The 26018-nt window shown below is 47.7% G+C and overlaps 2 protein-coding genes and 1 long non-coding RNA gene across 6 annotated transcripts in view; 2 read left to right on the forward strand and 1 right to left on the reverse strand.

Moving 5' to 3' along the window:
• Chrna5 (cholinergic receptor, nicotinic, alpha 5 (neuronal)) overlaps nt 1–7005 on the forward strand; it is a 28730-nt gene extending 21725 nt beyond the window's left edge. For 3 of the 4 annotated variants that reach the window (XM_005393456.2, XM_005393457.1, XM_013518824.1), the window contains exons 4-6: nt 1188–1297; nt 3193–4024; nt 6451–7005. In XM_005393456.2, the coding sequence (XP_005393513.1) occupies nt 1188–1297; nt 3193–4024; nt 6451–6612 (1104 nt within the window). In that variant the 3' untranslated portion in view covers nt 6613–7005. The remainder of the gene's footprint in view (nt 1–1187; nt 1298–3192; nt 4025–6450) is intronic. The other variant, XM_013518825.1, reaches the window with a different exon arrangement.
• A 1180-nt stretch (nt 7006–8185) lies between these two features.
• Nucleotides 8186–12769, forward strand: LOC102012261. Its single transcript, XR_262513.2, has 3 exons — nt 8186–8282; nt 9511–9681; nt 12681–12769. It is a non-coding gene; the product is annotated as an uncharacterized LOC102012261 (long non-coding RNA).
• Chrna3 (cholinergic receptor, nicotinic, alpha 3 (neuronal)) overlaps nt 12506–26018 on the reverse strand; it is a 31687-nt gene continuing 18174 nt past the window's right edge. Inside the window, exons 5-6 of the mRNA XM_005393455.2 lie at nt 20520–21531; nt 12506–12838 (exon numbers count right to left, since the gene is read on the reverse strand). Of these exons, the coding sequence (XP_005393512.1) occupies nt 12710–12838; nt 20520–21531 (1141 nt within the window). The 3' untranslated portion in view covers nt 12506–12709. The remainder of the gene's footprint in view (nt 12839–20519; nt 21532–26018) is intronic.

The following is a 26018-nucleotide window of genomic DNA, read 5'->3' on the forward strand; positions in this document are numbered from 1 at the left end:
AAGTTGCCCAGGCTAGGCTCAGTCTTGCAGTGCTCCTGCCTCAGCCTCTCAGAGTGCTGGGGTTACAGACCTGTGCCAACCACTCCCAGCTGCAGTTAGCATTTTTTGAGTGGCTGTTATGTGTCAGGCACTGTGCTCAGTGCTTGGGAAAAAAAAACAAAACAGTGAACAAAGCAGACAGAAATCCCTCTCCTCAAGGAACTTCATTCTGTGAGGGCTGTAGAGAATTACCCAGTAAACTACGTAGCACCTTGGGTGCTGGTGAGCTTGGAGACAGATGGGTTGAGAAAGGACAGAGTGGGACTGTACTTATGCACAGAACTGTGGGGAAAGCTATCCCTTAGACGCACCGGTTGTAGGAGGATGGGGAGGAGATGTAGCAAGCCCTGTGGGTGCGAGGAGGAGATTTCCAAGCAGAGGGGCTGACGAGCACCAAGGCCAGGAGACTGGGGGGTGCCTAGGCTGCGTGTTGGGGAGCAACAAGGGGGCAGTGAACATGGGCAGAGTGAGTGCCCGGGATGGGGGTAGAGATGGTACAGAAAAGGGATAGGAGGCCCCTGGAGTCGGGACTCACAGGCCCCCAAGAGGATTCCGGCTTTTACTTGGAGTAAGATGGGAATGGGGAGAATGTAATTAATTGTTTTTATAGACAGGGTCCCTTTTATGTAGAAGTCCCTGTTCTTCTGGGTTCCCATAACATGCATCATCAGTAGCTGTTGGTGCTTCCCCATGTTCTTTCCTTGTCACGCTGAATTCTCACAGCTGCACCCAGCTCCCCATCTCCAGACTCCTGCAGGGCGGTGTGCTCTTCTTGGAGTGCAGCTCTGAACTTCATCACCGTGTTGTTACCTTAAGTGTGTGCATGTGTCAGCCAAGTCAGGTGACAGTCCAGCTGGAAGAAGAGTGTCTCCCCCGAGCCTGGAACTTCGGCCCATGCAGTCAAGTCTTGGCTGTGGTCAGGGAGGGGAGCAGAACTGCCAAACAGAGCCACCAGGGCACTAGCTCTGTTTGTCATCTGTTTCTCATGAGGACCAGGGCCACAGCCACTGCACCAGGGGACAGGATTCTGCTCTAGTGCCATACCGAAGAGGCAGGAATAGAGATTCTAGGCTTGACCAAGAGTCCAGTTTTCACTGTTTCTGACTATCATTTTGATTGAAACTGAGGCAGATTTCTTCATTTTAAAGGAGTGGGTAGATGTAAAGTTGAGATGGAACCCGGATGACTATGGCGGGATAAAAGTTATACGCGTCCCTTCAGACACTTTGTGGACCCCAGACATCGTCTTGTTTGACAAGTAAGTTCCGTCCTAAATACCCCTTTCTGTTTTCTAAAGAAAGCTTGTACTACTACTGGGCACTAATAATTTTTCTCTCTTTTGAAAATTGTTTAGTTATAAAACCAAATGACTTCATCTTATGTTCTTTTGTTAAGTAAACCTACAAATAAGTTCTGTGGATCCTCCTTTTTTTGTTTGGTATACATTTTTTTCATAAAAGTGTTCTGATTTCTGAAATTTGCGAAAGCTTTGGGAGGTCCTGGAAGGTGGAAGGAAGAAGGGGGGAAATTAGGGGCAACCGCTGCTATTAGCGTCCACCTGTGCCCGGCGATAGCTGACCAGGGCCAGGTGTGCTGCGTATCATTTGACTGTCAGGGCAGCCTCTCATGCCGGGTACTCCACAGCACGGTGACATCCCCATCTGGCCTCTTACATACTAGATTACTTATTTGCAGACTTCAGATTTTGGAGGATACTGTTGAGGTCATATATTATGCTCAAATATGTACTCATCCTTCTAACTTTGTTTAAATACTGTATTGCCATTTTCCTATGATGATGAATGTTTGTTGGCTTATATAGTTCAGGCTGACCTTGAACTCATTGTGTAGCCCAGGTTAGGCGTGAACTCACAGGGATCCTCCTGCCTCAGCTTCCCAAGTGCTGGGATTATAGGCAAGTGCCACCATACCTGGCACGCGTAGGTATGTTCTGAGGATCTTTTTCTTCAGTACTGGGGATTTAACCCAGGGACATTGCACCAGTGAGATACATCCCCAAATCTTTTTAGATTTAAGACAGTCATGCTAAGTTGCCCTGACTGGCCTCAAACTTGGCATCCTTCTGTCTCAGCCTTCCGAGCAGCTAGAAGTGTGTGCTGATAGGCATGGTGTTTTCTGTTTAATTTGGGGAGAGGCTAAGTCTGGGTATCGGTTTTGTTTTCTCCCCTAGGACCACTCTAGGGAAAGTCCAGGAATTTGTGCTTATCCTAGAGCATACTGGCCTACTTACAAAAAGGCACTTGGCACAAAGGATGGAGAAAGATGCCGTGCGGCAGAGATCTCTGGGACATTTTACCACTGGGCTTCCCTGTGCAGGAGGGGAAGTGGGCTTGTATGTAACTGAGGTGGCCTCCTGCCTTCCCCTTCACTCTCAGTGATTGAAAGCAGTTTTGTACTAAACCCAGAAATATTTTTTGTTTTTTTTTTTTGCTTTTTTATTTTTTAATTTTTTTGTCTTTTTGAGACAGAGTCTCACTATGCAGTTCAGGCTGGGCCTTGAACTCATTTTGCAGCCCAGGCTGGTGTCGAACTCAACAGCGATCCTCCTGCTTCAGCCTCCCAGGTGCTGGGATTACAGGTGTGTGCCACCATGCCTGGCTAAACATGGGAGTATTACAGAGTGCTGCCAAAGGCACGGGAATTAGAAGAAAATGAACAAGACTTTAAAAACCATGCATCCGGGATCAGCTTTGTGCTGGGAAGCTGGTTCGGTGCCATCCCGAGCTGTGCCTACCTTGCGCCTGTGCCCGCCTGTGCCAGTCTGTCTCCCTGGGGAGCAAGTGCCAGCACTTATGCTGCAGAAAGAACAGGGTGTGGGGAAGAGGAGCATGGATTCGGGTTCTGGCTCTGCGTGTAAATAGCTGGATTCTATTTTGTGCGTAAAGTGAGGTCCTTTCAACCGCTAGAATTTCAGAAAGGAAGATAGAGACTTGTCAGTTGGGAGCAGAAGGGAAGAACAGCTTTAGTCCCAGTGGCTTCAGATATGGAAGGAAGATGTCCCTGAGCAGGTCCCTCTGTGCAGCAGGTGTGTGTATTTTCTGCTGTCGGTTTTGGCTTTCTTTAGCTGGGCTTGCAGGGTGCACACCTGGCCTGTCTAACTCGGCACTGTCCTTGCTCACGTGTATCTTGCAGTGCAGACGGACGCTTTGAAGGTGCCAGTACAAAGACCGTGGTCAGGGCCAACGGCACTGTCGTCTGGACCCAACCTGCAAACTACAAGAGCTCCTGCACCATAGACGTCACCTTCTTTCCTTTCGATCTCCAGAACTGCTCCATGAAGTTTGGGTCTTGGACCTATGACGGTTCACAGGTTGATATCATCCTTGAGGACCAAGATGTGGACAGGACAGACTTCTTTGACAATGGGGAGTGGGAAATTGTAAGCGCCACGGGGAGCAAAGGAAACAGAACTGACAGCTGCTGCTGGTACCCCTACGTCACGTTCTCCTTTGTCATCAAGCGGCTGCCTCTCTTCTACACCCTGTTCCTGATCATTCCCTGCATCGGGCTGTCCTTCCTGACCGTGGTCGTCTTCTACCTCCCTTCGAACGAGGGCGAGAAGATTAGCCTGTGCACTTCCGTGCTTGTTTCGCTGACAGTCTTCCTCCTGGTTATCGAAGAGATCATCCCCTCCTCTTCCAAAGTGATCCCTCTGATTGGAGAGTACCTAGTGTTCACCATGATCTTCGTGACGCTGTCCATCATGGTGACCGTCTTTGCCATCAACATTCACCACCGTTCTTCCTCCACCCACAATGCCATGGCGCCCTGGGTCCGCAAGGTGTTTCTTCACCAGCTTCCCAAGCTGCTGTGCATGCGAAGCCATGTGGACAGGTACTGCACCCCGAGAGAGCAGGCCAGCGGGGACGGCAGGCCTGGGCAGGCCAGAAATACGCTGGAGGCCGCTCTTGACTCCATCCGCTACATCACCAGGCACGTGAGGAAGGAGCACGCCGTGCGCGAGGTCTGTGCTGAGTTTAGGGGTGCAGGTCTGCTTCAGCGCTAGATAAGTGGAGATCCTAGGGCTCAGTGGGGATCGAGGGTCAGAAATCCCCAAGGCAGCTTTCCCTTGAACCATAGGACATCTGCACAAACCTCACCTCCCATGGCCCCCAGCGGCCTTCGGGGTGGCTCTGAGGAAGTCAGTGGTGTGCTTTGCAAGGATCTGTGATCTTGCCATGATTTACTGTTTTAATTTACCATTGGTAACGGTTTCTGAACTCCATAGTAACCTGCAGGCACAGTTGCATTATCCTTTATCAAAAGTTATTTTAATTTTTAAAGAATGAGCCTGGTGTTGGCTTTATAAATATGTACAGTCAAGATATGTTCTAGAATTCTTTTTTGCCGGGCATGGTGGCTCATGCCTGTAATCCCAGCACTCAGGAGGCTGAGGCAGGAGGATCATTGTGAGTTCAAGACCAGCCTGGGCAACAAAGCGAGCTCAAGGCCAGCCTGAACCGCATAGCGAGACGCTGTCTCAAAAAACAAGACAAAAAAAAAAAAAATAGAATTCTTTTTGGGCTCATATACTAGAGAATGTTAGGGGAAGGAAAGGAATCAAGTGTCCGTGTGTGTTATGATTTCCACCTTGGATGGTTCACAGGAAGCTGAGTAAAAGTATGCTTCACTTGCTTAAAAAATTTGCTCAAATCTTTATTATAGAGAAGTAAGTTTCACTAGCTCCTTATTTGAGGTTATTTAAAATTAAAGAATTGAACATAAATAAGTACATTTAACTGATAATATTACACTGGGTTTTCCTTGAAAATATGCGAAATTTTAATCATGTTGCTGTATTTCCCCTATTTCTCTTACATAATATTTCTAAAAGCTGTCACTATAGTAATATATTCATAATTGAATTTACATTGTCCTGTTATCATTATATAAGTTCTATTTTCTAAAACTTTCTTAAAAATGGAAAAATTTCGGGTCTGGGTAGCAGATGAGACAACTCTGATAAAATAATAGTTATTCTCCTAAAAGGGACGTTTGACACATACATCTAATAAACTTTTTATTTGCTGCTGTTGTTTGAGATCAGGTCTTGCTATGTTGTCCACACTGACCTCAAACGTCTGGGCTCAAGAGATCCTTCTGCTTCAGCCTCCTGACTAGCTTGGACCACAAATGCCCACCCAGCTTACATCTAGTAAACTTTTAATGCTTGTGGACTAGTAGTTTCCATCTGATGGTGATATAATTAGTTTAGAAGGCCTGAAGCTATCAGTTTTGAGAAATACAGATCTCAGTTTGACCTGAAATGGAATTTAATGCACTCCCACCAAGCATTATGGACCAGGGTGAGGACTTGCTGGGACCAAGGGTGAGCTTTACTTCTGAGGGATACACAGACCCAGACAGACACAGAGGCTACACTCCCCCTGCCAGCCTGGATGCAGCTCTGGAGCCTTGTGCTTTGCTGCTCAGAGTACAGTAGCCCCTGTAGAGGATGCAGCCCTGGAAGAGCAACTCCAGGGCTCAGGCAGATCCCTCTGTCTTAGTGTGGTGGCTCAGGCCTGCTGAGACTGCCCCAGGGCTACAGTTTTGTCCTCCCAGGTTCCAGGTCCCCTGGAAATCCAGAAGCCATGAAGTAGGTGAGGGAGAGAATAGCCACTCCCTAATGTGGCTTGTTCTGAGCCAACTTTCAGTTTGATGTAAAATTAACCTCAGGCTGGTGTGTCTCAATAAAAAAAACCTTAGAAGTTAAACAGGGCAAGAATAAGTAACAGAAATAACTGTATATAGTACAAATATAGGATTTATTATAATATATCAAGTAGCTGTGTTTATGATACTGGACATTGAGCCTAAGGCCTTCATACTGAGCTATATTCCCATATTCCCAGTGTTTGTTTGTTTGTTTTTTTTTTTTTGGAGGCAGCGTTTGGCTAAATTGCCTGGGCTTGGCTCAAACTTGTGATCCTTCTGTGTCAGCCTCTCAGGCAGAGTGCTGGGATTACAGGCATGCATTACCATAACCAGCTCCAAGTAGTAGTTTATTAAAAACCCATCAAACCACTTGTACTACGCAAACAAGCGGATCTGTGAAGGAACACATTTTGTAGTGTCTTTCCAAGCAGTAGGAGCCTTTGCGTCTTAGACTGTCAGGGTGGTTCTGTCCATGAATCCTTTTTTTATTTTATTTTATTTTATTTTATTTTTTTGGTTTTTTTCCAGTACCGGGAATCAAACTCATGACCTCACACTTGCTAGGCAAGTGCTATGCCACTGAGCTAACTCCCCAGCCCCTGTCCCTGAATCCTGAGAACAGAGGCATTTACTGTTTGGAGGCAGCAAATGATTTGGTCTCTTAACTCAGTGTGTTGTAAAAATATGTACACAATTTATATTTACGTGTTTAATGTTTTTTATTTTTTGTAACAGGTGGTTGAAGATTGGAAATTTATAGCCCAGGTTCTTGATCGGATGTTTCTGTGGACATTTCTTCTGGCTTCAATTGTTGGATCTCTTGGGCTTTTTGTTCCTGTTATTTATGAATGGGCCAATATAATAGTACCGATTCACATCGGAAATACAAATAAATGAAACTTCCCAAGGGGTTGTGGGATGAATTTAGTTAGCAAACACACATTTTATGGCATCTCTACAAATATGGCAGTGTAAAACTGTTTAAAATTCAATGCAAGCTGTAGCCAATTAGCTGTTGGTAACACTGGTTTATCTTAGTGATTGTCCATTAGAACATTTATTTGCATGGCTAAGGTAATAACCACAAACAGCAGCAAAACAATGTTCAAACTGACCTAGAGAAAATCTAATGTTTGTACCCTGGCAAGTAATACTAATTTGTAATCACTAGTGAAGTTCATTTTTGGAATCCGGGAAAATTCTGTTGGTATCTGAAGACAGATTTAATTTTTTTTCAGGATTTTATAAAGGTATGTACTTCTTTGGTTTTGTTTTCTGAGATAGAATTCTGTTAAGCTGCCCAAGCTGGCCCCAAATACATGGGCTTAAATGATCCTCCTGCTTCAGCCTCCTGAGTAGCTGGAACTATAGGCATGTGCCACCATGGCCTGCTAAGGTATGCATTCTAAAATTCTTCTGTCCTGTATTCACCGAGTAACAGGTAATTTGTAGTATATTCTACTGCTATGTTTGGTAAGCTGACTATTCATTAAATAAATTCTTAATGTGATGCTGATATTTCTACAAACATCTTAAATAAATGAACAATTGGGATGGAAACTCCAGGGCTTATTTTATTCTGTAGATGCCTACACTGAGTGTTGTACCAACTATTTTTATACCTTATCTTGCACTGTGCAACCGTACAACAGGTAACTCCTGTGGATATGCTGCAGGATATCCTTCAGCAGTAGAACATCCTAACATTAATTCCAGTCGCCTTGTCCATATTCTCCACAATTAACAGAGCCATGTATAGAACGGTGGTAGCATGTCTTTATCTTTGATCTCAGAACAGGCTACTGTAGTTACACAGATCCCATTTCACAGGGATGTCTATGTCTCGATCACTCTATAAGAAAACCATCTTCCAAGCTTAAAAGATTATATTCCAATTTGGTATAAGCAAATTGTTACACACCTGTAATGTTTCAGTTTTCTTTCATTCTAGCAGTTATGGTAATAGAACCTTAGAATTGCAAAGGCCTTTAGATACAATCTAGTTTAAATCTATTAGTAGTAAAGTATTTATGAGGACAGTAAAATGTATCACAGGCAAACAGTTAAATTTCATCTCTTAAATGACCTTGACTTACCTACGACCAGGAAGAAAACACTGATAGAAAACTTGCTTTTGATTTAGAACTCTTAGCTGGTCAAATTCCAAATGGCTCATTTATTAATAGAAAGTAACCCATCTATGTTCACATCACTACTCTTCGGAAGACAGAAGGGTCCCTTGTGTCACTTATATTTTATAATAGGCTGGTGCTTAATGTCCTTTAATGAGTGAAAATTTGTGCTGTTAGTTGGATAAGTGTCCCCTAAGGCCTAGATATAGAAGGTTAGTCCCCAGCCCGCAGTGCTTTTGGGAGAGGGGGGCCTGGTGGGAGGAAGTGAGGTCACAGAGGGTGTGGCCTTGGACAGGATGTTGGGACCCGCTAGCTTCTTCTCTCACTGCTCCCTGGAGGCCATGAGGTGAACAACAAAAATGTACCTTTTCTCTTTTAGAGTTAATTAGCTGAGGTATTTTGTCACAGACAGAAGGCTATTGCAGAAAATTGGAAGTAAGTGGGGTTGTTGCTGTGGCTATTTTTGACAATGTTTCAGAAACCTTCAGAATTGGGTTGTGGGAGGAATTTGGAAAATTCTGGCATAAACAGCTTAAGGGTCAGTTCCGGTGAGGATACAGGGGACTAGAATGCTGATAGAAATATGGACAGGAAAGGTTATGCAGATGAGCTTTCAGATGGAAATAAGGACTCTATTGGGAATTAGACACCTTCCATTACATTTTGGCAAAGAATATGGATTCCTTGTATTCACATTCTGAGACTCTGGGAATCTTACCTCAAAGGCGGTAGACTAGTTTATCTGGCAGAGGAAATTTCAAGGTACTACAGCATTCAGCCTGGGTATTGCTGGCTGCTTTTAGGCAGATTTACAGGGACAACAAAAAGTGGAGAGAAAAGATTTGGGAAACTTAGTTTAGCTGGAGGAGTATGTTTTAAGGTGCTACCGAAGAAGATACAGTTCGTAAAGAGATTAACACCATTAAAAAGAAACAACATACTTTGCACCAGGACAAGAGGAAAAATGCCTTGAGGGTATCTCAGGAATCAGCAAGACCTCACCCACCAAAGGCTTAAAAGTGGAAAGGTACAAGCTCATGTCAAAAATTCCTTAGAGAAGAGAGCAGAGGATGCCCTGCTTATGTAGAGCCAGCTAGGGAACTGTGTCCCTGAGATTCATATCCTGTGTGTAGCGACTGAGCCACTCCACTCCACTCCACTTCAGCCATTGTTCAAATGGGCTCCTGCACAGCTCATGCTGGGGGTCTTGGCATCATCCACGTGGTGCTGGTTTTGCAGGCATGGATGCAGAATGCAAGGGCTATGGGGTCTTGGATGCTCCCCCCATGATTTTAAAGGACAGCCTGGGAGGCCTGGTGTTATGTGGCAGGGTCAGAGTCCCTGCAAGAGCCCCTGAGGTAGGTGATACATGCAGCTGTGCAACTGAGGCCAGTGCTGCAGGGGAGACTGTGTAGGCTGCAGCCAGCAAAGCCATAGGGGTCGGGCTGCCCATGTCCTTGGGATCCTAATTTTTTGGGGTTATCCTAATATTTACCTGTGTGTCCTGGATGGCAGGCATGGATACCATGTTTGCCCTGAGGAGCTTCAGTCTTACTCTGGTCTGACCCTTCTTTCTGTGTCTCTGTTCCTCCCTTTGGAATAGGAATATTGACCCTGTGCCATTGAATCTTGGAGAATACAACTTTCTGTTTGATTTTCATAGGAGCTTACTGCCGAGTTTGCCTTGAGTTGGGAAGGAAACTTCGGATTTGGACTTTTAGGCAACTCTGGAACAGTTAAGACTTTGGGGACTCTTGAAGGGGGACTAAGTGTGTTTTGCATTATGAGATGGACATGAGTCTTTGGGGGCCAGCGATGGAATGTTAAGGTTTGGGTAAGTGTCCTTGAAAGCCCATATGGGGAAGGCTTGGCCACCAGCCTGTGGCGCTCTTGGGGTCGGGGGGTGGAACCTTCAGGAGGTGGGACCTGCTGAATGCGAGGCCGTGGAGGGTGCGCCTGTAAGGAAGTACTGCACTCAGCGCCTTCCTCTTTGTCTCCTGGCCCCCTCTGAGCCGAACAGCTCTGCTCCGCGTATACTTCACACACGGATGTGCTACCTCACAACAGGCCGGCAGACAGGGATAGAACTGGGAGCCAAATTAACTTCTGTTTTCCATGAATTTTTTATTAGTACACATTTGTAGCGCACAGTGATTACATTCATCTTGGGGAGTTGGTACATATACATAACACATCTTCATTCATTTTACATCCCATTCCCTCGCCCTCCAATTCTAGTCGCTTTCCCATTTGCAAAAGATCTGTCTCTGAGTCCTATTACTCACCCTTTATTTTGCTCTTCAAATTATTTATACTTTGGGTTTCTCATATAAGAGAATATTGAAGCTTGAGTGTCTGATTTATTTCATTTAACATTATGGTCTCAGGGTCCCTCCATTTTCCCACAAATGGCTCCTTTATCTTTCTTTATGGCAGAGTAGTACTCCATTGTGTATACATACCACATTTTCTTTTCCATTCATTTGTTGAGGGATATATAGGCCACTTCCAAGATGGAGCTATTATGAGTTGCTCCACTATAAACATGGGTGTGCATGGATCACCACGATATGATGCCTTTAACTCTTTGGGAAAATATCTAGAAGGGGAATAGCTGGGTCAAATGATTTCTAGTTTTAGTTTTCTGAGGAATCCATAGTGGTTGTATTAATTTACAATTCTACCAACAGTGGAGTTCCCTTTTCCCTGCAGCCTCGCCAGCGTTTATTATTGAGAGTAGCCATTCTTTCTGAAGTTGTTTTAATCTGCATTTATCCAGTGGCCAATGATATGGACTATTTTTTTTATGTATTTATTGGCCACTTGTAGTTCTTCTGAGAAGGGTATATTCATTTTACTTGGTTATTTTTTGACCTGGGTCTTTTATTTTAAGGGTCTGATTTTTTTGTGGGGGGTTATATATTTTAGACCTTAGTCCTCTGAGGAGTAGCTGGCAAAATTTTTTTCCCATTCTGTAGTTTGTCTCTTCACTCTGTTGTTTGCTTTGCTGTACAGAAGCTTCTTAATATAGTCGCATTTGTTATACCTGCTGCTATTTCTCATGCAATTAGGTTTCTGTTCAAAAAGTATACCATGCTGGGCGTGGTGGCGCATACCTATAATTCCAGCACTTGGGAGGCTGAGGCAGGAGGATTGCTGTGAGTTCGAGGCCACCCTGGGCTACAAAATGAGTTCAAGGCTAGCCTGAACTGCATAGTGAGATCCTGTCTCAAAATGACACAAAAAAAAAAAAAAAAAGAAAAGAAAAGAGGTATACCAGACCGGTGGTTTTCAGGGCGCCATGATCCAGGAGTGGTCTGGCTTCTCCTTACAAACCCCCTTGACACTGGACTTCAGCCTAGCGAGTTTCTGTTTACTCTCCTGTATCACACTTTGTTTTTAGCCCACACCTCAGGGAACCTGCTTTTCTCCAGTACACAGTTTGTATGAAGTTAATTAGCTCAGGTACGTATTTTATCACAGTGACAGAAAGCTCACTAATAGCTTGAGCAGTTGGCATCAAACCAGACTCTATCTCAATTTGTGCACATTTTAATCTTTTATATCATCATTACTGTTAAACATTTTTGTATATCAGTAAATTTTATAGACCTCTGCCTCTGACTCACAGAAATGTGTCACAGTGGGCTACAATGATCAGTTTTTATTTTTATACAGGAAAAATCTTGTGACTAGTGAGAAGATTGAAATGGTCTCTGATCATTTGTTGGGTTATTCAGAGTTAGAAATATAGTATGGGAAACTTTAACTTATGGCAGTGCTTCTCAACCAGGGCCATTTGTGTCCCTGAGGTGACATTTAGCAATGTCCAGACATTTTGGTCTCGCAGCTGATGAGGGAGGAGGCGTGTCGTTGGCCTTCGGTGAGTGGAGGCCATTAGTACTACTCACCATCCTACGGTGCACAGGGGACAGCCTCCATCTCCACCTCCAGCACAGTTACCAGCTCAAAAAGTTTACAGGGCTGAGGTTGGGAAACTCTGCTCTAGAAGCTCATGCTGTGTTCTGAATGTGTCTTCCTGAAATTCCTATGTTAAAGTCTAATACTCAATGTGGTAGAGGTAGGGCCTTTGAGAGACCTCCAGGTGACAAGATCATGCCTCCATGATTGGGATCAGTATCCTTATAAGAGACCCAGAGACAGCCCCTGAGGCAGCGGGGGACACAGCCAGAGGGCGCCCCCTGAGGAAAACGCCTCCCCACACACCAAGGCTTGCTGATGCCTTATCTTGGATATTCCAAGCTCTTAAAACTGGGACAAATTTCTGTTTATTTACCTGGGTGTTGATGGCATTTTGTGATGTGTGTCCCAGAAGAGCAGAACAGTTCATTAACAGTGGGTGATTGTGTGACTTAGTATAGACAGATGACTTGGTGGTGTGACCCTGAGACTCTGGAAAGGCAGTTAAGAACAAGAAATGCTCAGTAAGAAATGATGCGGGGAGGGCCCTGCTGAAATACACAAACTTCAAGGAGATTATGGGCCAAGTAAGAAAAACCACTGGGAAACCCATCACTTCACGTTTCTGAACAAGTTTTTCTCTCCAATTGGGGTTCAACCACTAAAAGAGGAACATGTGACATGTTGTACAGCACACTACTTATCAGTTATATTTTGACATTTCCCTTACTGAAAAGACTAGTTAAATGTTCATTTATTTATAGTAAGTATGCTCGTCATTTTTCTTACATGGTTATTTTTGCCAAAAAAAGCCCCAAGGTAACTGGAAAATAAGCCTTGAAATGGCAAAATAAAGCTGGCAGCGTGTAACCAAGTGTGTCACTATTGAGATACACCCCCCTCCCTCCACAGGACAGCCTCAGACAAACCCCACACAGAGCTCACACATCATCCCTGACCATCAAGGGTTGGAGAAACAACCCCGCTGTTCCCAGGATGCACACCAGGATGAAGACCCACAGAAAGATGCGATCAATCACCATGGCGACGTACTTCCAGTCATCCTGAATCTAAAAACAAGAGAGAAAAACCATGAGCAAGAAAACAAAGCATGATGGGAAAGGCAAAGTGAATACATTTTAAATATTGGGTTTTTTTTTGTTTTGTTTTTGTTTTTTTTGTTTTTTTTTTTTGGTTTTTTCCGGTACCGGGAACCGAACTCACGACCTTGCGCTTGCCAGGCAGGCGCTTTTGCCGCTGAGCTAAATCCCCAGCCCCTGAGCTAAATCCCCAGCCCCACATTTTAAATATTAAATGCTTAATGTGATGTAGTAGCAGGGAAAGCCCTTTTACCTACAATGTACAAAAAAGTCTTTTTTCCCAATTGATGTGGTCTGAAATCTGTTCTCCAGTTTTGCTTTATGCATTTCAGAAGTTGGCGTAAAATATTTGTCATGTTCTGCTTCAAATTAGAAATTCCTTTACATCTATCTATCTATCTATCTCACCTATTGGAGGGGTTGAGACAGGGTCTCACTGTGTAGTTCAGGCTGGCCTTGAACTCATTTTGTAGCCCAAGGTGGCCTCGAACTCACAGTGATCCTCCTGCCTCAGCCTCCCAAGTGCTGGGGTTACAAGTGAGCACCTCCAGGCTGGCCAGATAACCTATTTTTTCTAAATTGAATTTCAATTTTGTAAAGTTGGTAAAACCAGTTATTTACATCTCTATGGAAGGATTTGGGCCCTTTGATGGAATGGTGAATATAACCCACCATCATCTGCCATTGTTTGAGAGTTCTTCTTGTTACCTAGTTTTAGGTAGTAATTTCCCTTTCACACCTGTTTCAGAGTGAAACACACCTGTCAACAGGCACCATCCCCTTCCTCCCCACCACTCTCCAAAACGCCCAAGTGTCATCTTCAACACAAAGCCAGAGCACTGTAGAAGACCAAGTTACTAAGCAGGTCAAACACCAGAAATAACCGCCACAATGAGGTAGAAGGCAATAAAAAGAGCAAGACTAATTGTACATAATACAGCTTTGATTTAGGCTTGAAACAGGAAGGAGAATTATATGGTAATTAAACTCCCAGACAATTGAGAAAGCAAAGAAACCATAATTGAATTGAGAGAGAGAGAAAAAAACCCATGAATCAACTGATTCTGAGCAGTAATCGCATAATAAAGAGTCAGCATGTAATTGTGGGCGACGTGGATTTTATTTCACCATTATGAAGCTGTGTACCTGTGTCCTCTCAATGACACCAGGAAGTCATGGGGAAAGTAGGCACTGTCATGCCCTATTTGCTTTGTTACTTAACTTGATCTCCTGGGACCCCAAATCTCTTACTATAGACTCTGATTCCTGCCCACCCTCTGCAGACTAAGGCTCAGGAAGTGCACGCTGGAAAGCAGAGACTTGGAAATAAACTGATGAGAATCCCAGCTCTGCCCCCTCCCAGCTGACATGGGTGTCAGTTCCTTTCCTCAGTCCCAAAGTCGTCTTCTGTAAAATGGGAATGAGAGCGGTGGCTGCGCCTCAGCATGGTTTCAGCAGAGTCCTTACCAAACAGAAGTCATTTAAAAAATCAATAGGTTCTCTCACTGTGTGAACTGCCTCCAATAGCAGCTCACGAGGTTTAGCCCAGTGAAGAAAGCTGGGGGACCTGGCACAATGACCCACACCTATAACATCAGCTACCTAGGAGGCTGAGGCAGGAGGAGTGCGAGTTTAACGCCGGTAAGATCCTGTCACAAAAGTAAAAAGGGCTTGGGGTTTAGCTCAGTGGTAGAGCACCCCTGGGTTCAGTCCAAAGCACTACACATGCACACACATACACAAGGGGCCAAGATGAACTCATCCGCCTATAAAACACAGTGCCAGTGGCCACCTCTGCAAACATGGGAACTAATGCTGTCAGGTAGAGGGTGCTGGGCACAGAGGTGAACTGGCCCAAGCTCCTGGCCTCTAAGCCCAGCCAGACACTAGAGACCACACAGAAGCAAGAGAGGACAGTGCCTTGGTGGCTCAGGAACTGGAGACCAAAGCCCCTAAGGGGTCTCTGTGGAGGGAACGCAGGGAGAGCTTTGGCCTGAGTGCTTTTCCCTGCCACTCCAGCCAGAGACACAGGGCCCAAGGTCTCCCTCCCCTAAGTCAAGAATGAGCTTCAGTCTGGGCAGGAGGGGCTGGGAGAGGCCAGAGGTCCCTGCAGAGACAAGGCCGCCTGCAGAGGAGGCAGCACCTGGATGACCGAGCCAGTATGTGGCCCCAGGTGACCTCAGCCTTGTGTGGCCCCACAACCACACCTGGCTGATAAAATTCACAGAGCACATAGACCAAGGACTTTAACACACTGTCCTCAGAGGTTGGAGAATCTGGAAATGTGAAGGAGGAACAAGAACCTTTAGAGAACAGCCCCACATGAAAGGTGTGAGAAACGACAGGTGTGAAACACATGCAGATGATAGAAAAAACTGTGATGAACTCAGGAGAGCAGAGGGGGGTTTGGGGTTGGCAGCTGCTGGCCTGGGAGGAGGAGTTTGGGGCAGGATGGGTGGGGCTGCCTACCAGGAGCTCCGAAAATGAGAAGGAAGGAGTGGGAAGGAACCAGTACAGGAATAACCCAGGATGGATAAAGACGAGCCCCCAGTGGGAAACAGTGCACGGGAACACCAAGCCCACTCGGTGAGACGCTCATCTGCCAGACACGTCCTGTTGATGTCACCGGATTTCTCTACAAATAGAAAACCCTAGTGGCTTCTAGACAGCATGCCAAAGACACAACACTCTGATTAACCTAAAACTTTTCCAAAAGTGACAATGCCCGTGGATGTTATTTTTTAACTACTTAAGGAAAAGAACTCCTACATTAGCATTTTTAGCCAGCTAAATGCCCCCTTTAGTGTGTGATGTGGTGGTACACGCATGTAACCTCGGCATTCTGGGAGGCTGATGCAGGAAGATCACAAGTTCGAGTCCAGTCAGGGCAACTTAGTGACTTATCCAGATGCTGTCTCAAAATAAGAAGCAAAACACAGCGGGATGTAGCTCAGTGGGAAAGCCCTGGGTTCGGTCCCCAGTACCTCACACTTGGATACATGTGTACTCAAAGGAGAAGGCACATAAATTAACCCTCCTGGGCCTCAGAAGGTTTACCCATCAATGCTCTTAAAATATGATGAAAAATAAATCGGAGCTCCTAAAAAAATATATGAGAAGGCTAAGTAAGTTCAATAAAGATCATTGGACACTTTAAAAATGAATTGCATACAGGATCCTAATAACCTCAATGAATGTGGACATTATATGTCACAAACATGACCTAGGATCAACAATATCAACAAGAATGAACAGGGGAAGAGGGGAAGGGGATTAAAAAAAAGCTGGTGCATGTACGTAACCCAACTCCCCAAGATGACTATACAATGCATGTACTGCAAACACGTACTAAGTTTTAAAAATAAATTGCAAAAACAAAAAAGTACATCACAAAAATGCAGAACCAATGCTCCAGAAACACCCATGGGACTGACAGCCATGAGGAAGACCGAGGGCAGGAAGAGCAGGTGGCCAGGCCAGTACTGAAATGTCAGAGGACCCGCAGCGTGGTCAGCAAGGAGCTGTCAGAAGGATAAATGCAGAACACAGGGCTTGCACATGTTCTGTTCAGAGCTAACTCAAGCTTTCAATATATGCTAAGAGCTGAGGCCAAGAAAGAAAACACAGGTAACTGGAGCACGTGGGCATATGATGGCAGCAACGTGACCCCTGCACAACAGTAATGGCAGGATGCATAACGACTAAGTTACTGCTCAAAAGTCAGGCTGATTGGAGTCAGTGAATATGTCCACCAAAGAGAAGACAAATGGCTTCAGAATACAGTAATTAAGAGTATGGCTGAGCCAGGTGTTCTGGTGCCTGCCTGCCTGTAATCGCAGCATTCTGGGAGGCTGAGGCAGGAGGACTGCAACTTCACAAGTTTGAGCCCAGCCTGCGCAAGTTACTGACTCAGCAAGATGCTGTTTTAAAAAATAAAAAAAAAAAAAAGGGGGGGGGGACTGGGGATGCAGCTCAGCGTGAAGGCCTTGGGTTCCATCCCCAGGCACTCGCCTCCCCCTAAAAAAGGATCACAGAAGACTTGTACACACCACCAAGATAAGCACAGGTGATCCTCTGTCAAAACTGCTCAACGAAACCACTTCCAGGGCACCACGGGGAGCTCTAACAACATAGTTTTCTAACTTAGTAATCCAATTCTAGCTCTAACTGAACTAATTAGCCCCTTACGGGTGAGACCGAGTGCAATCCTGGGCAGATGACCAGCAGGGACATCTTTCAGAAGACACAGGCCAGGGTGGACCCTCTCCTGCCTCAGGGCCCAGTGTGTGCAGTCTGAGGAGGGAAAATTCTCGCAACAGTGAAATCCAGCAGGGCTTATTTGAGCAACACAAACAAAACCCCTTTGAACCAGATGGCTCCCAGCGCAAGGCCGATTGAGGACAGGAGCTGACGATTTTACAGGGAAATGGGGGAAGCACAGAAAACCTCCTTGGCTGCGGCTCCGCTGATCACCCCCTGGCTACATGGGCTGTAGTCACTTGTGGCCACTGGTCACAGCTTAACTAGTTAGCAGTTTACAATTTAATTAGTTAATTGGCTACAGGGCCTCCTGCAACCTAGGAACATTCAGTTCCTGTGATAAAACTGACTGACTTAGTCACCGGCCCAGTGCAGGTGCCCAGGCCCAGTCCATGGCCTCCCGTACATTTTATTTAGCACAAGGGACAGCCACTGGGCAGGCCTGCAGTGGTTGCCAAGCAGGGCGATTCAGATGGAAATCGCAAATCAGCAAAATGCAGCTCCGTCACTGGCGCCGGGCTTCGGCAGCCAGTGGCCATGAGCCTGTAGTGTACGGCTCCGAGAGCTCAGTACCCTGTTTACCATGCTGACCATGAACTGAAAGCGTGAGCCAGAATAAATCTCTGCTCCTGTAAGGTGTGGGTGTCAGGTATTGTGTCCAGCGACAGGAAAGTGACTAAGTGCTCAGGCACAACTGAGCTTTTCCATCCTCCTGCCTCACCTCCCAAAGTGCTGGGATTTCAGGCATGTGTCACTCTGCCTTCATTTTGGGAGCCTGGATAGGGGCTGGCTGTGTTGATTATAGACTTGGGTTTTGGGGCTAGCAGGGATGTCAACCATGCGCCCCAGGGCCTGCTTGATATCTAGCCTATCCAGTGCAATTTCCTGGCTGATCTTCAGAGAGACTAGAGTGGTGGGAGTCAGGAACTGGTATCGGCTTAAAAGGCAGTCACCAAAGTAGTCCCAAGAGTATGGGGAAGACAGATGAGTTGTCCCAGGCCACCCTGGGGCGGCAAGGCGAAGGATGGAGTACAGGGCAACAGCCCATGGTCACAGCCCCTGCTGGCTCTCAGGGGGAGGGGTGGGTGGGCCCTGTCTTCCTCTCTATCTCAGTGGCACCCTCAGGAGCAGGTGCTGGGAACACAGCCTGGGCTTTAGTCTAGGTGCCTGGGAGCCAAGGACAGTCAGACCCAGCTAGGTGAGAGCAGCTCATAGGGAGAGTGATGCGTCTCTGCACACTGAACAGCAGCGGGTGAGTCAGTTACCTTAGCGGGGGGGAGGGGTTGGTAGGAGGATCCCCTGCCGGCCCAACTCTCCTGAGCCCTGAGCAGGCACCGCTGTTCCAAAGCACCGCCTCCTATATCACAGATCCACCGCCCCACCACACGCAGTGCCTGCAACTTCCCTTCTCATCGTGGGCTTTTCACTTGTCTGTCTCCATGTCTCCTCTTCTGAAACTCTAACACCCTGCATGGTATCTAAAGAATCATTTTTATAATAAATATAAATCCTAATGATCCGGAAGGGCTAAACTATGTAGAGGCACTTAGCTCTCAACCTTTAGTGAAATCATTGCTACTTAACAAACAAGTGTTTCAGACCTGGGTGAGGGGAAGGTGGAGGGTTGTGCACAAGCTGTCCCCACTGGACAAGTAAGAGAACCCACAGGTCACCGATCCCCTGCCGGACCACAGCGTCCATCCAACCTAAAGGCCTCAAGGCTGATCACACCTCCACTTCCTGGCTGAACCCCGGGAGCAGCTGGGGTCTTGCAGATTTCAGAGTTGCACTGAGGGCGGGTGTGGGGTGAGGGTGACTGACCCATCTCCTCCTGCCCTGGGTGCTGGCCAAAGAGGACCAGGCAGTGGTGACGAACATTAATTGCCCACCATGGAGCAGGCACTAAAGTTGCTCAGGAACTAGCTCTTTGCTAATCAGCAGCTTACGGCAGAGCCAGTTAATTGTAAAGCAAAGACTCAGAAGGATCGAGTATGACCTGGTAACTTTGGGGTACAGAGAGGGTCACAGAGCAGCCGACACATGTATTTTGTGTTTGTGTCTGCACGTGCCCCCAAATCCTCATGCAGTCATGGGCGGACTTCTAGATTTTTGATTGATCCATAGTGCAATGCTGGGAGTGAGTGCTACACCTGCCCCTTGGGTAGGTAGTTTGCATACAATGTAAGGGAGGGAAAGAGGCTGCTTGCCGCTGCTGTTTCCCCCTTTTACTCCGGCTGTTTTTGCTATCTTCCACCGCCATGAATGATTGCTCTGTGCCATGTGCCACTCTGCTTTGGAGCCAGCTGAGTATGGACTGAAACCTCCACAAATTGTAAGCTAAATAAACCCTTCCTTCCTTAATTTTGGGCTTTGGGTATTTTGTCTCAGCAAGGAGAGAAAAGTAACCAAGACAACATAGTATCATTTTGTGTAAAACCTTTCTATCTTCATACTTGATATTAGTTCTGGCATGTGATTTTTAGAGAAAATGTAACTGAGTTCATTCAATTTTTTAAAATAGGCAAAAAGATTGTGAATAGCTATTTCACAAAGGAAGATATCTATATGGTCAACAAACATAGAAAATAGCTCTCACTAGGCATGGTGGCAAACACCTGTAATCTCAGCACTTGGAAGGCTGCAGCAGGACGATCTCTGTGAGTTCGAGGCCAGCCTGGGCTGCACAGTGAGTTCAAGGCCAGCCTGAACTATACAGCGAGACCATCTCAAAAAACCAAACCAAAACAAAACAAAAATCCCCAAAAGAAACAGTAACAAGGACAGACCTCAAAGATACTGCACTGAATGAAAGGATTAAGGACAGAGTTTCTAGCATGTGATTCCATGCACATGAAGTTCAGGAGGAGGACAGCTCAGTCAATGAAACAAGCCAGGCTGTGGTTACTGAGGGCAGAGAGGTGACTGGGAAGTAGCATGCAGAACTTCCGGGGACATGAGAAGCAGTCCACATCTCTGCCTGGGTCACAGCTACACAGGACACGCGTGACGTGAACATCCAGTGAGCTGTCCACCAGGGCGCAGGTGCTTTCTCCACGTAAACACAGAAAACAACAATAAAAGTTGAAGCTCAGCGGGTTAACGCTCACCAGACAGAGCTTCTACCTTTTGCCACTGTCCCAAACCTGAGCTCTCAGCATCAGGTGTCCTAGGGGCCCAGACTGGGGCAGACAGGGGCACCAAGTACTCCCAAGCGTGGTGGCCCCATTTTATAGGTGAGGTCCCTACACATCCCAGGACACAGGACTACCTGAACACGGGCCACTGACTCCAGAGCCTGATTTCCTAACCCACACCCTACGCCTTGCCACATAAGAACCCTGGATGTTTGCTGGATGACTGAACAATGGATAAGATAGCGACCACATCTTACCTCTTTGGCTTCATTCTGTGCTTTCATGTTTTCGGCAATGTACTTGACACTCTGGATGGCCTCTTTGATTTCTGGTGACAGAGCTGGGAGGGCCAGCACTGCATCGACAGACTCAGAACTGGAGCTCCTCGTGAGGTTGGCACTGAAGTTGGAGATCTTTACCCTGCGGTGGTGGCAGTAGCCGCAGGTCCCCTCCTGGCAGGGGTAGCCTTCCTTGCAGCCCTTGGACTCCACCTGGCTGAAGCAGTTCAGGTTTGAGAGCTCAGCGCCATAGAGCGGCCTCAGATTGGTGATGTGGCCCTCACCACCGGCCGGCCTGGTCATGAACATGACCCTGGGCAGCAGGTCCAGGAAGACGGTCTTCACCCACGTGGGCATCGTGTGCGTGGTGGGTGTCCGGTAGTGCACGTTGAGCACGAAGACCGTGATGACGATGGATAGGGTGACGAAGATCATGGTGAAGAGCAGGTACTCGCCGATGAGCGGGATGACCAGCGAGGTGGACGGGATGGTCTCGGTGATGACCAGCAGGAAGACTGTGAGCGACAGCAGCACCGAGATGCAGAGCGTCACCTTCTCGCCGCAGTCGGACGGCAGGTAGAAGACGAGCACGGTGAGGAAGGAGATGAGCAGGCACGGGATGATGAGGTTGATGGTGTAAAAGAGCGGCAGGCGCCGGATGTACAGGGAGTAGGTGATGTCGGTGTAGATCTCCTCGCAGCAGTTGTACTTGATGTCGTGCTTGTAGCCCGGAGCCTTGATAATGGCCCATTCGCCACTCTCCCAGTAGTCCTTGAGGTTAATAGAGGAACCGATCAGGACCAGGTCGATTTTAGCCTTGTCGTAGGACCAGGACCCGAACTTCATGGTGCAGTTTTGGTAATCAAATGGGAAGTAGGTCACGTCAATCTTGCACGAGCTCTTGAAGATGGCTGGAGGGATCCACGTCACCTCCCCCGTGTACTTGAGGAGGGCTTTGGTCTTGTCATCCACCTGGAAATTCCCAACAGCGCTGCGAGACAAAAGAGGGGGTCGGTGACATGGACATCAGCATTGTCCCACGGCCACCCAGCCCCTCACGCTGCACGCAAGGAAGTGGCAATGACGATTAGCAACACTGTGGAGTAAGAGAGCTAAGACAGTAAGCGGCCACCCGGTTCCCTGCCACGTTTCCTGATGCCCGGATGTCCCCCAGCACATTCAGCTACTCTGGGCATACCACGTCATTCCCTAACATACAATAGCAGTTAGTGCGCAGACTCCTACAGGCTAAACAGTGTTTCTCTCCCTTTAACGAAAAAACCAGGTGAAAGCTGTTGTCCTGCAGGCGGTTTTTAGGAAGCCTCTTCGGACATCCATCACCCGCTGCCCCTGTAGTCTGTACCTTGTTACTGTCTCCTGTAGCCTCCACTGGGTGCCCAAAGTGTGCATGAGACCAGATGGTGGCGCTAGAGGGATTGCACAGGTTTCTTTCCTGAGCCGGTGGGACAGGTTCACTTCCGCTGGGATCCCACCCTCCCCCGCCCTTCTGTTCCTCTCATTGATCCACAAGGGGTGACTGTGCCTCCCGACTGTCCCCTCTCATTCCCACCCACCATGCTCACTCTTGCTGCTTCTCCCCTTTCAGCCAGCCACGTGTGCCTTCTCTTTCCACAGAGGCAGGCTGATCTCTGGGACTCACTGGCACACAGGAGCTGCTTCCTTCATCAGGAGGTGTGCACAGGACACTCTCAGTGTGCTATTGCACACACAGACCATCTCAGCAGCTGGCGGCCCTCTGGGAGCAGCTGGTGCCCCTCGCAGTGCTCTCCCTGCCTGGCAGAGGCGCCTAACGTGTCCCTGATGGGCCCTACAGGACTCCACAGCCCCTGGCACGTGAAGACTTCTGTGTACTTTACACCCCTTTGCCTGGGATGGGAAGAGCTGAGACATAGGCATAGACCCCTCGGCTGGTATGAAGGGGACCTGCAGAAAGTGATGAGCATCCGCCCTGCACTTCCTTCTGTTGGTCCCTGCCTATTTACCTCCCTGTGCCTGGGTAGGCAGACAGTTCTCACCTGTGACGTCTCAGGGCCCAGGCCACCTCACCCCTGCCCCAGCCAGCTGCCTGCCCTGCCAGGTTGCTGGATCCCAACGCTCTTCCCTCCTTCAGTCCTGCTTCAGCAGGAGGAGCTGAGGGAGAGGGGAAGGGGTGGAGGACCGTGCAGCCTCCAGGTGGGCCCAGCCCTTATCAGCCACAGAGGATCCTGTGGGGCTGGGCCAAGCAGAAGCCTCCTGAGTCACAAAGCGTCATGAAGTGATGGGCTTTGGGCCGGAGATCTGGTCCAGGGGCAGCAAACCATGGCCACAGGCATCCCTATTTCCCCAAATGCATGTGTACTGGATCAGAGCCACGCCCAAGCATCATCCAGAGCTACAAGCGCAGAGCTGAAGAGCTGAGACAGAGGTTGATGACCGAATCCGTGATGCTTAACTTCTGGCCTCCACAGGTACCTTGCTGCCCCAGCGCTACTCCAGTCCTTGCATTGCACTGCAGAAGAAATGGTGGCTGGAAGCAGACATCCTTTGCTCGAGGTCCATAGAGTTTGTGGGCAGAGCCTTGGCCATGCAGAACCTGGGTCCCCAAGTGAGGAATCACCAAAACGTGTGTGTGTTGAGGACAAACACTAAGGTAGGCCTGCTGCATGGCAGCATATCTCTGCTGGCTTCCCAGGCCCCTGGTCACTGGTCACTGCCCACAGGAGCCCCAGGCTTGAGGCCTCCCAGAGCAGAAGGCCCAGGGCAATCTCAGCAGTCACATCTGTGTCACCAGGAGACAGAGAACATGAGGACCCAGTGGGAGACGGGGGCAGGCACAGGTCCAGCTACACAGAGCGCTCTGGGTAAGTATCTGTCAGTTAATGAATGGGAAGGCAAGGAAAGAAGGAGGGAGGGAGGAAGGGATGGGAGAGAGGGGGGAGGAAGGGGGAGGGAAGGGGGAGGGAGGGAGGAGGGAGGGAGGGAAGAGGGAGGGAAAGGGAGAGAGGGGAGACCTCACCCTACCATGAGCCTGGGAGATGGCCAGCAGCAGAGAAAAGCAGAAGCAGAAGGGCTCTGGGCCAACTTCCTGCCAAGCTATGTGAGTTGGTTAAAAAAGGGAAAGGCAGGCACATGCATGTGATTAGCTGAGTCCCACCTCAGTACAGGAAGACTAAGGGCATAAGTAGGTGAGGGTAGGGGAAAGATTAAGATGGGGAGGTTTTAAAACCTTAAATAGGGCAATGAGGACAGCCAAACTCACTGACCACATCATCAATGAAGTTGGGGTTCAAGGTGGCCCCAAGCCTCAGAAGATGAGGGTGGAGCCCACAGGACCCACGTGGAAGTAGCTGAGGGAGAAAATGGGGGTTCCCAGGTCCTAAGGGCTCCAGGCCTAGAAATCTCCAAGAAGTGACCACCCTCAAAGAAGAGGACCTTGCTCTACCCTGAGCCCTCAACCAAGGGACGGTGGAACAGAGGCCCACAGGTGCCAACTTGTGGGTGATGACAGACACTGAGGAACGCATGTGATGCCTGCGGGGATCTCGGCAGTAGCCTCTCAGATCCTCCCAGAGGGACAAGGGCTTGTGCCTAGCAGCCGTGGAGGAGCAGCAGAACAGGAGCGCCCCCACCAGCCAACCTAAAGCACGACAAAGACATCTATTTACAAATGCGCCACGGAATCTGTGCAGACATCGCCAAAGAAAGTGTACAAATGAGTAACCGGGTGACAGCAGCTAGGGACACCCCCACAATGGCCACAAGGGAGAAGGAATTGACTATATCACATGGTTTCTCTTATATGAGAAACCAAAAGAGAAAGAAAGAGCAAAATAAAAGATAGTAGGAGGTAGGGAGACAGATCTTTCTCCAGTGGAAAAGGGACGGAGAGAAGGAGGGGGAAGTGAGGGAAGGGGATGAAAATGAACTCAGCTGTGTTCCACCCGTGCACCGGCTCCACTTAAGGTACACGGTCATTACGGACTGCAAACACAGACCGGTAGAAGAAAGGAAAAGAGACTGAGGATAGCCTCGTGAGACCGGTTTGGCTAAAGCGAACAGAGAAGTCCGGAAATCGGAAATAGAAAAGACAAGTAGTAACTTGGCTAAATGACAACAGGATGGATAAAGAACTGATAGAACTTAGAAAAGTACTGGAAAAAGGAAGAAAAGCTATTTTATTTTATTTTTTTGAAACAAGGTCTTGCTAGTCCAGGCTGGCCTCGAACTCAAATCCTGCCTTGGCCTCCCAAGTGCTGGGATTATGGCGTATGTCACCACTCCTGGTCCAATAATCATTTTAGAAACAAAGAGTAAACTAGATGAAATAACAAGCTCACACCATGCAAAGCATTGTGACAAAAACAGAAGAGAAAGACACATCAGATAGAAACAAAGAATCTGAGAGAACATAATGTATAGGGAATACAGATGAAGAAGTTCTGATATATATTAAAATGGAGTTCTGAAGCTGCTAATTCCGGGATTTAGGAGGCTGAGGAAGGAGGATCTCTGAGAGCTCAAAGCCAGCCAAGGCTACATAGTAAGACTCTGTCTCAAAAAAATAAGAGTTCTGGGAAAGGAAATCCTATCAATGCAATATAATAAATATTTAAAATCGTAATTAAAACATTTATTACATGCATGATCACAGTGAACTAGACCTGCTGTTTGGGGATGGAACCCAGGGCCATCCCCAATCACACTGCCACTGAGCTGTTTCCCCAGCCCCTTTTGTATTTTCAATTTTTGTTTCAAAACAGGGTCTCACTATGTAACCCACGCTGGTCTCAAACTTACACTCCTACTACCTTAGCCTCCTGAATAGCTGGGATCATAGGCGTATGGCACCTGCGGGCTAACAGCTGGACTTTAAGACAAAGGACGACTTCCGGGAAGATGGTGGGCAGGGGAGGAGGGAGCAGCCTCTCTGAGATTCAGAATTCAGACCCTGAAAAATCATAACTGGGGAAAGAAAAGGAGTGGGTGGAGTCCTGGGACCCAGGAAGGATCTGACAGGAAAGTTGTGGCCTACAGAAAAATTGGAGAGACAGAACATAACACAGAAGAAGGAAAGGGCCATCTGCGCTTCTCCCCGGCTCCTGACTTACAACGTAGCAGTGGATTGGGTCAGGATCAGCGGATGCTGTAAGCAGTAACACCTGGTGAAGACTCCGGCCCAGGCACCTGCCGCATCCCCTAAAGTGAGTGCTCAGACACATACCAGGGAGGGGGCAGATTGAGCCTGGATGTGGAGCAGCTGTGGGCTGGCTTTATTTCAGGACTCCCAGCTTTACATTCCTACAGGGACTGGGTGAGGGTCAGCCACAGGACACATCTGCGGTCAGGGAGCCATGGTCAGGCCGGCAAGAGACACACAGAGTGTTTAAAGCTAAAGGATCCACGCTCCATCAGAGGCCAGGGTCAGCCTGAATTTGCTTGAATCTGAAAGCCCTGGGGCCAGAGCTTCTGCACTCCCAC

The sequence above is a fragment of the Chinchilla lanigera genome, unplaced genomic scaffold (genome assembly GCF_000276665.1).
Source record: "Chinchilla lanigera isolate Chin_1 unplaced genomic scaffold, ChiLan1.0 scaffold00049, whole genome shotgun sequence".
In the NCBI taxonomy this organism is placed as follows: Eukaryota; Metazoa; Chordata; class Mammalia; order Rodentia; family Chinchillidae; genus Chinchilla; species Chinchilla lanigera.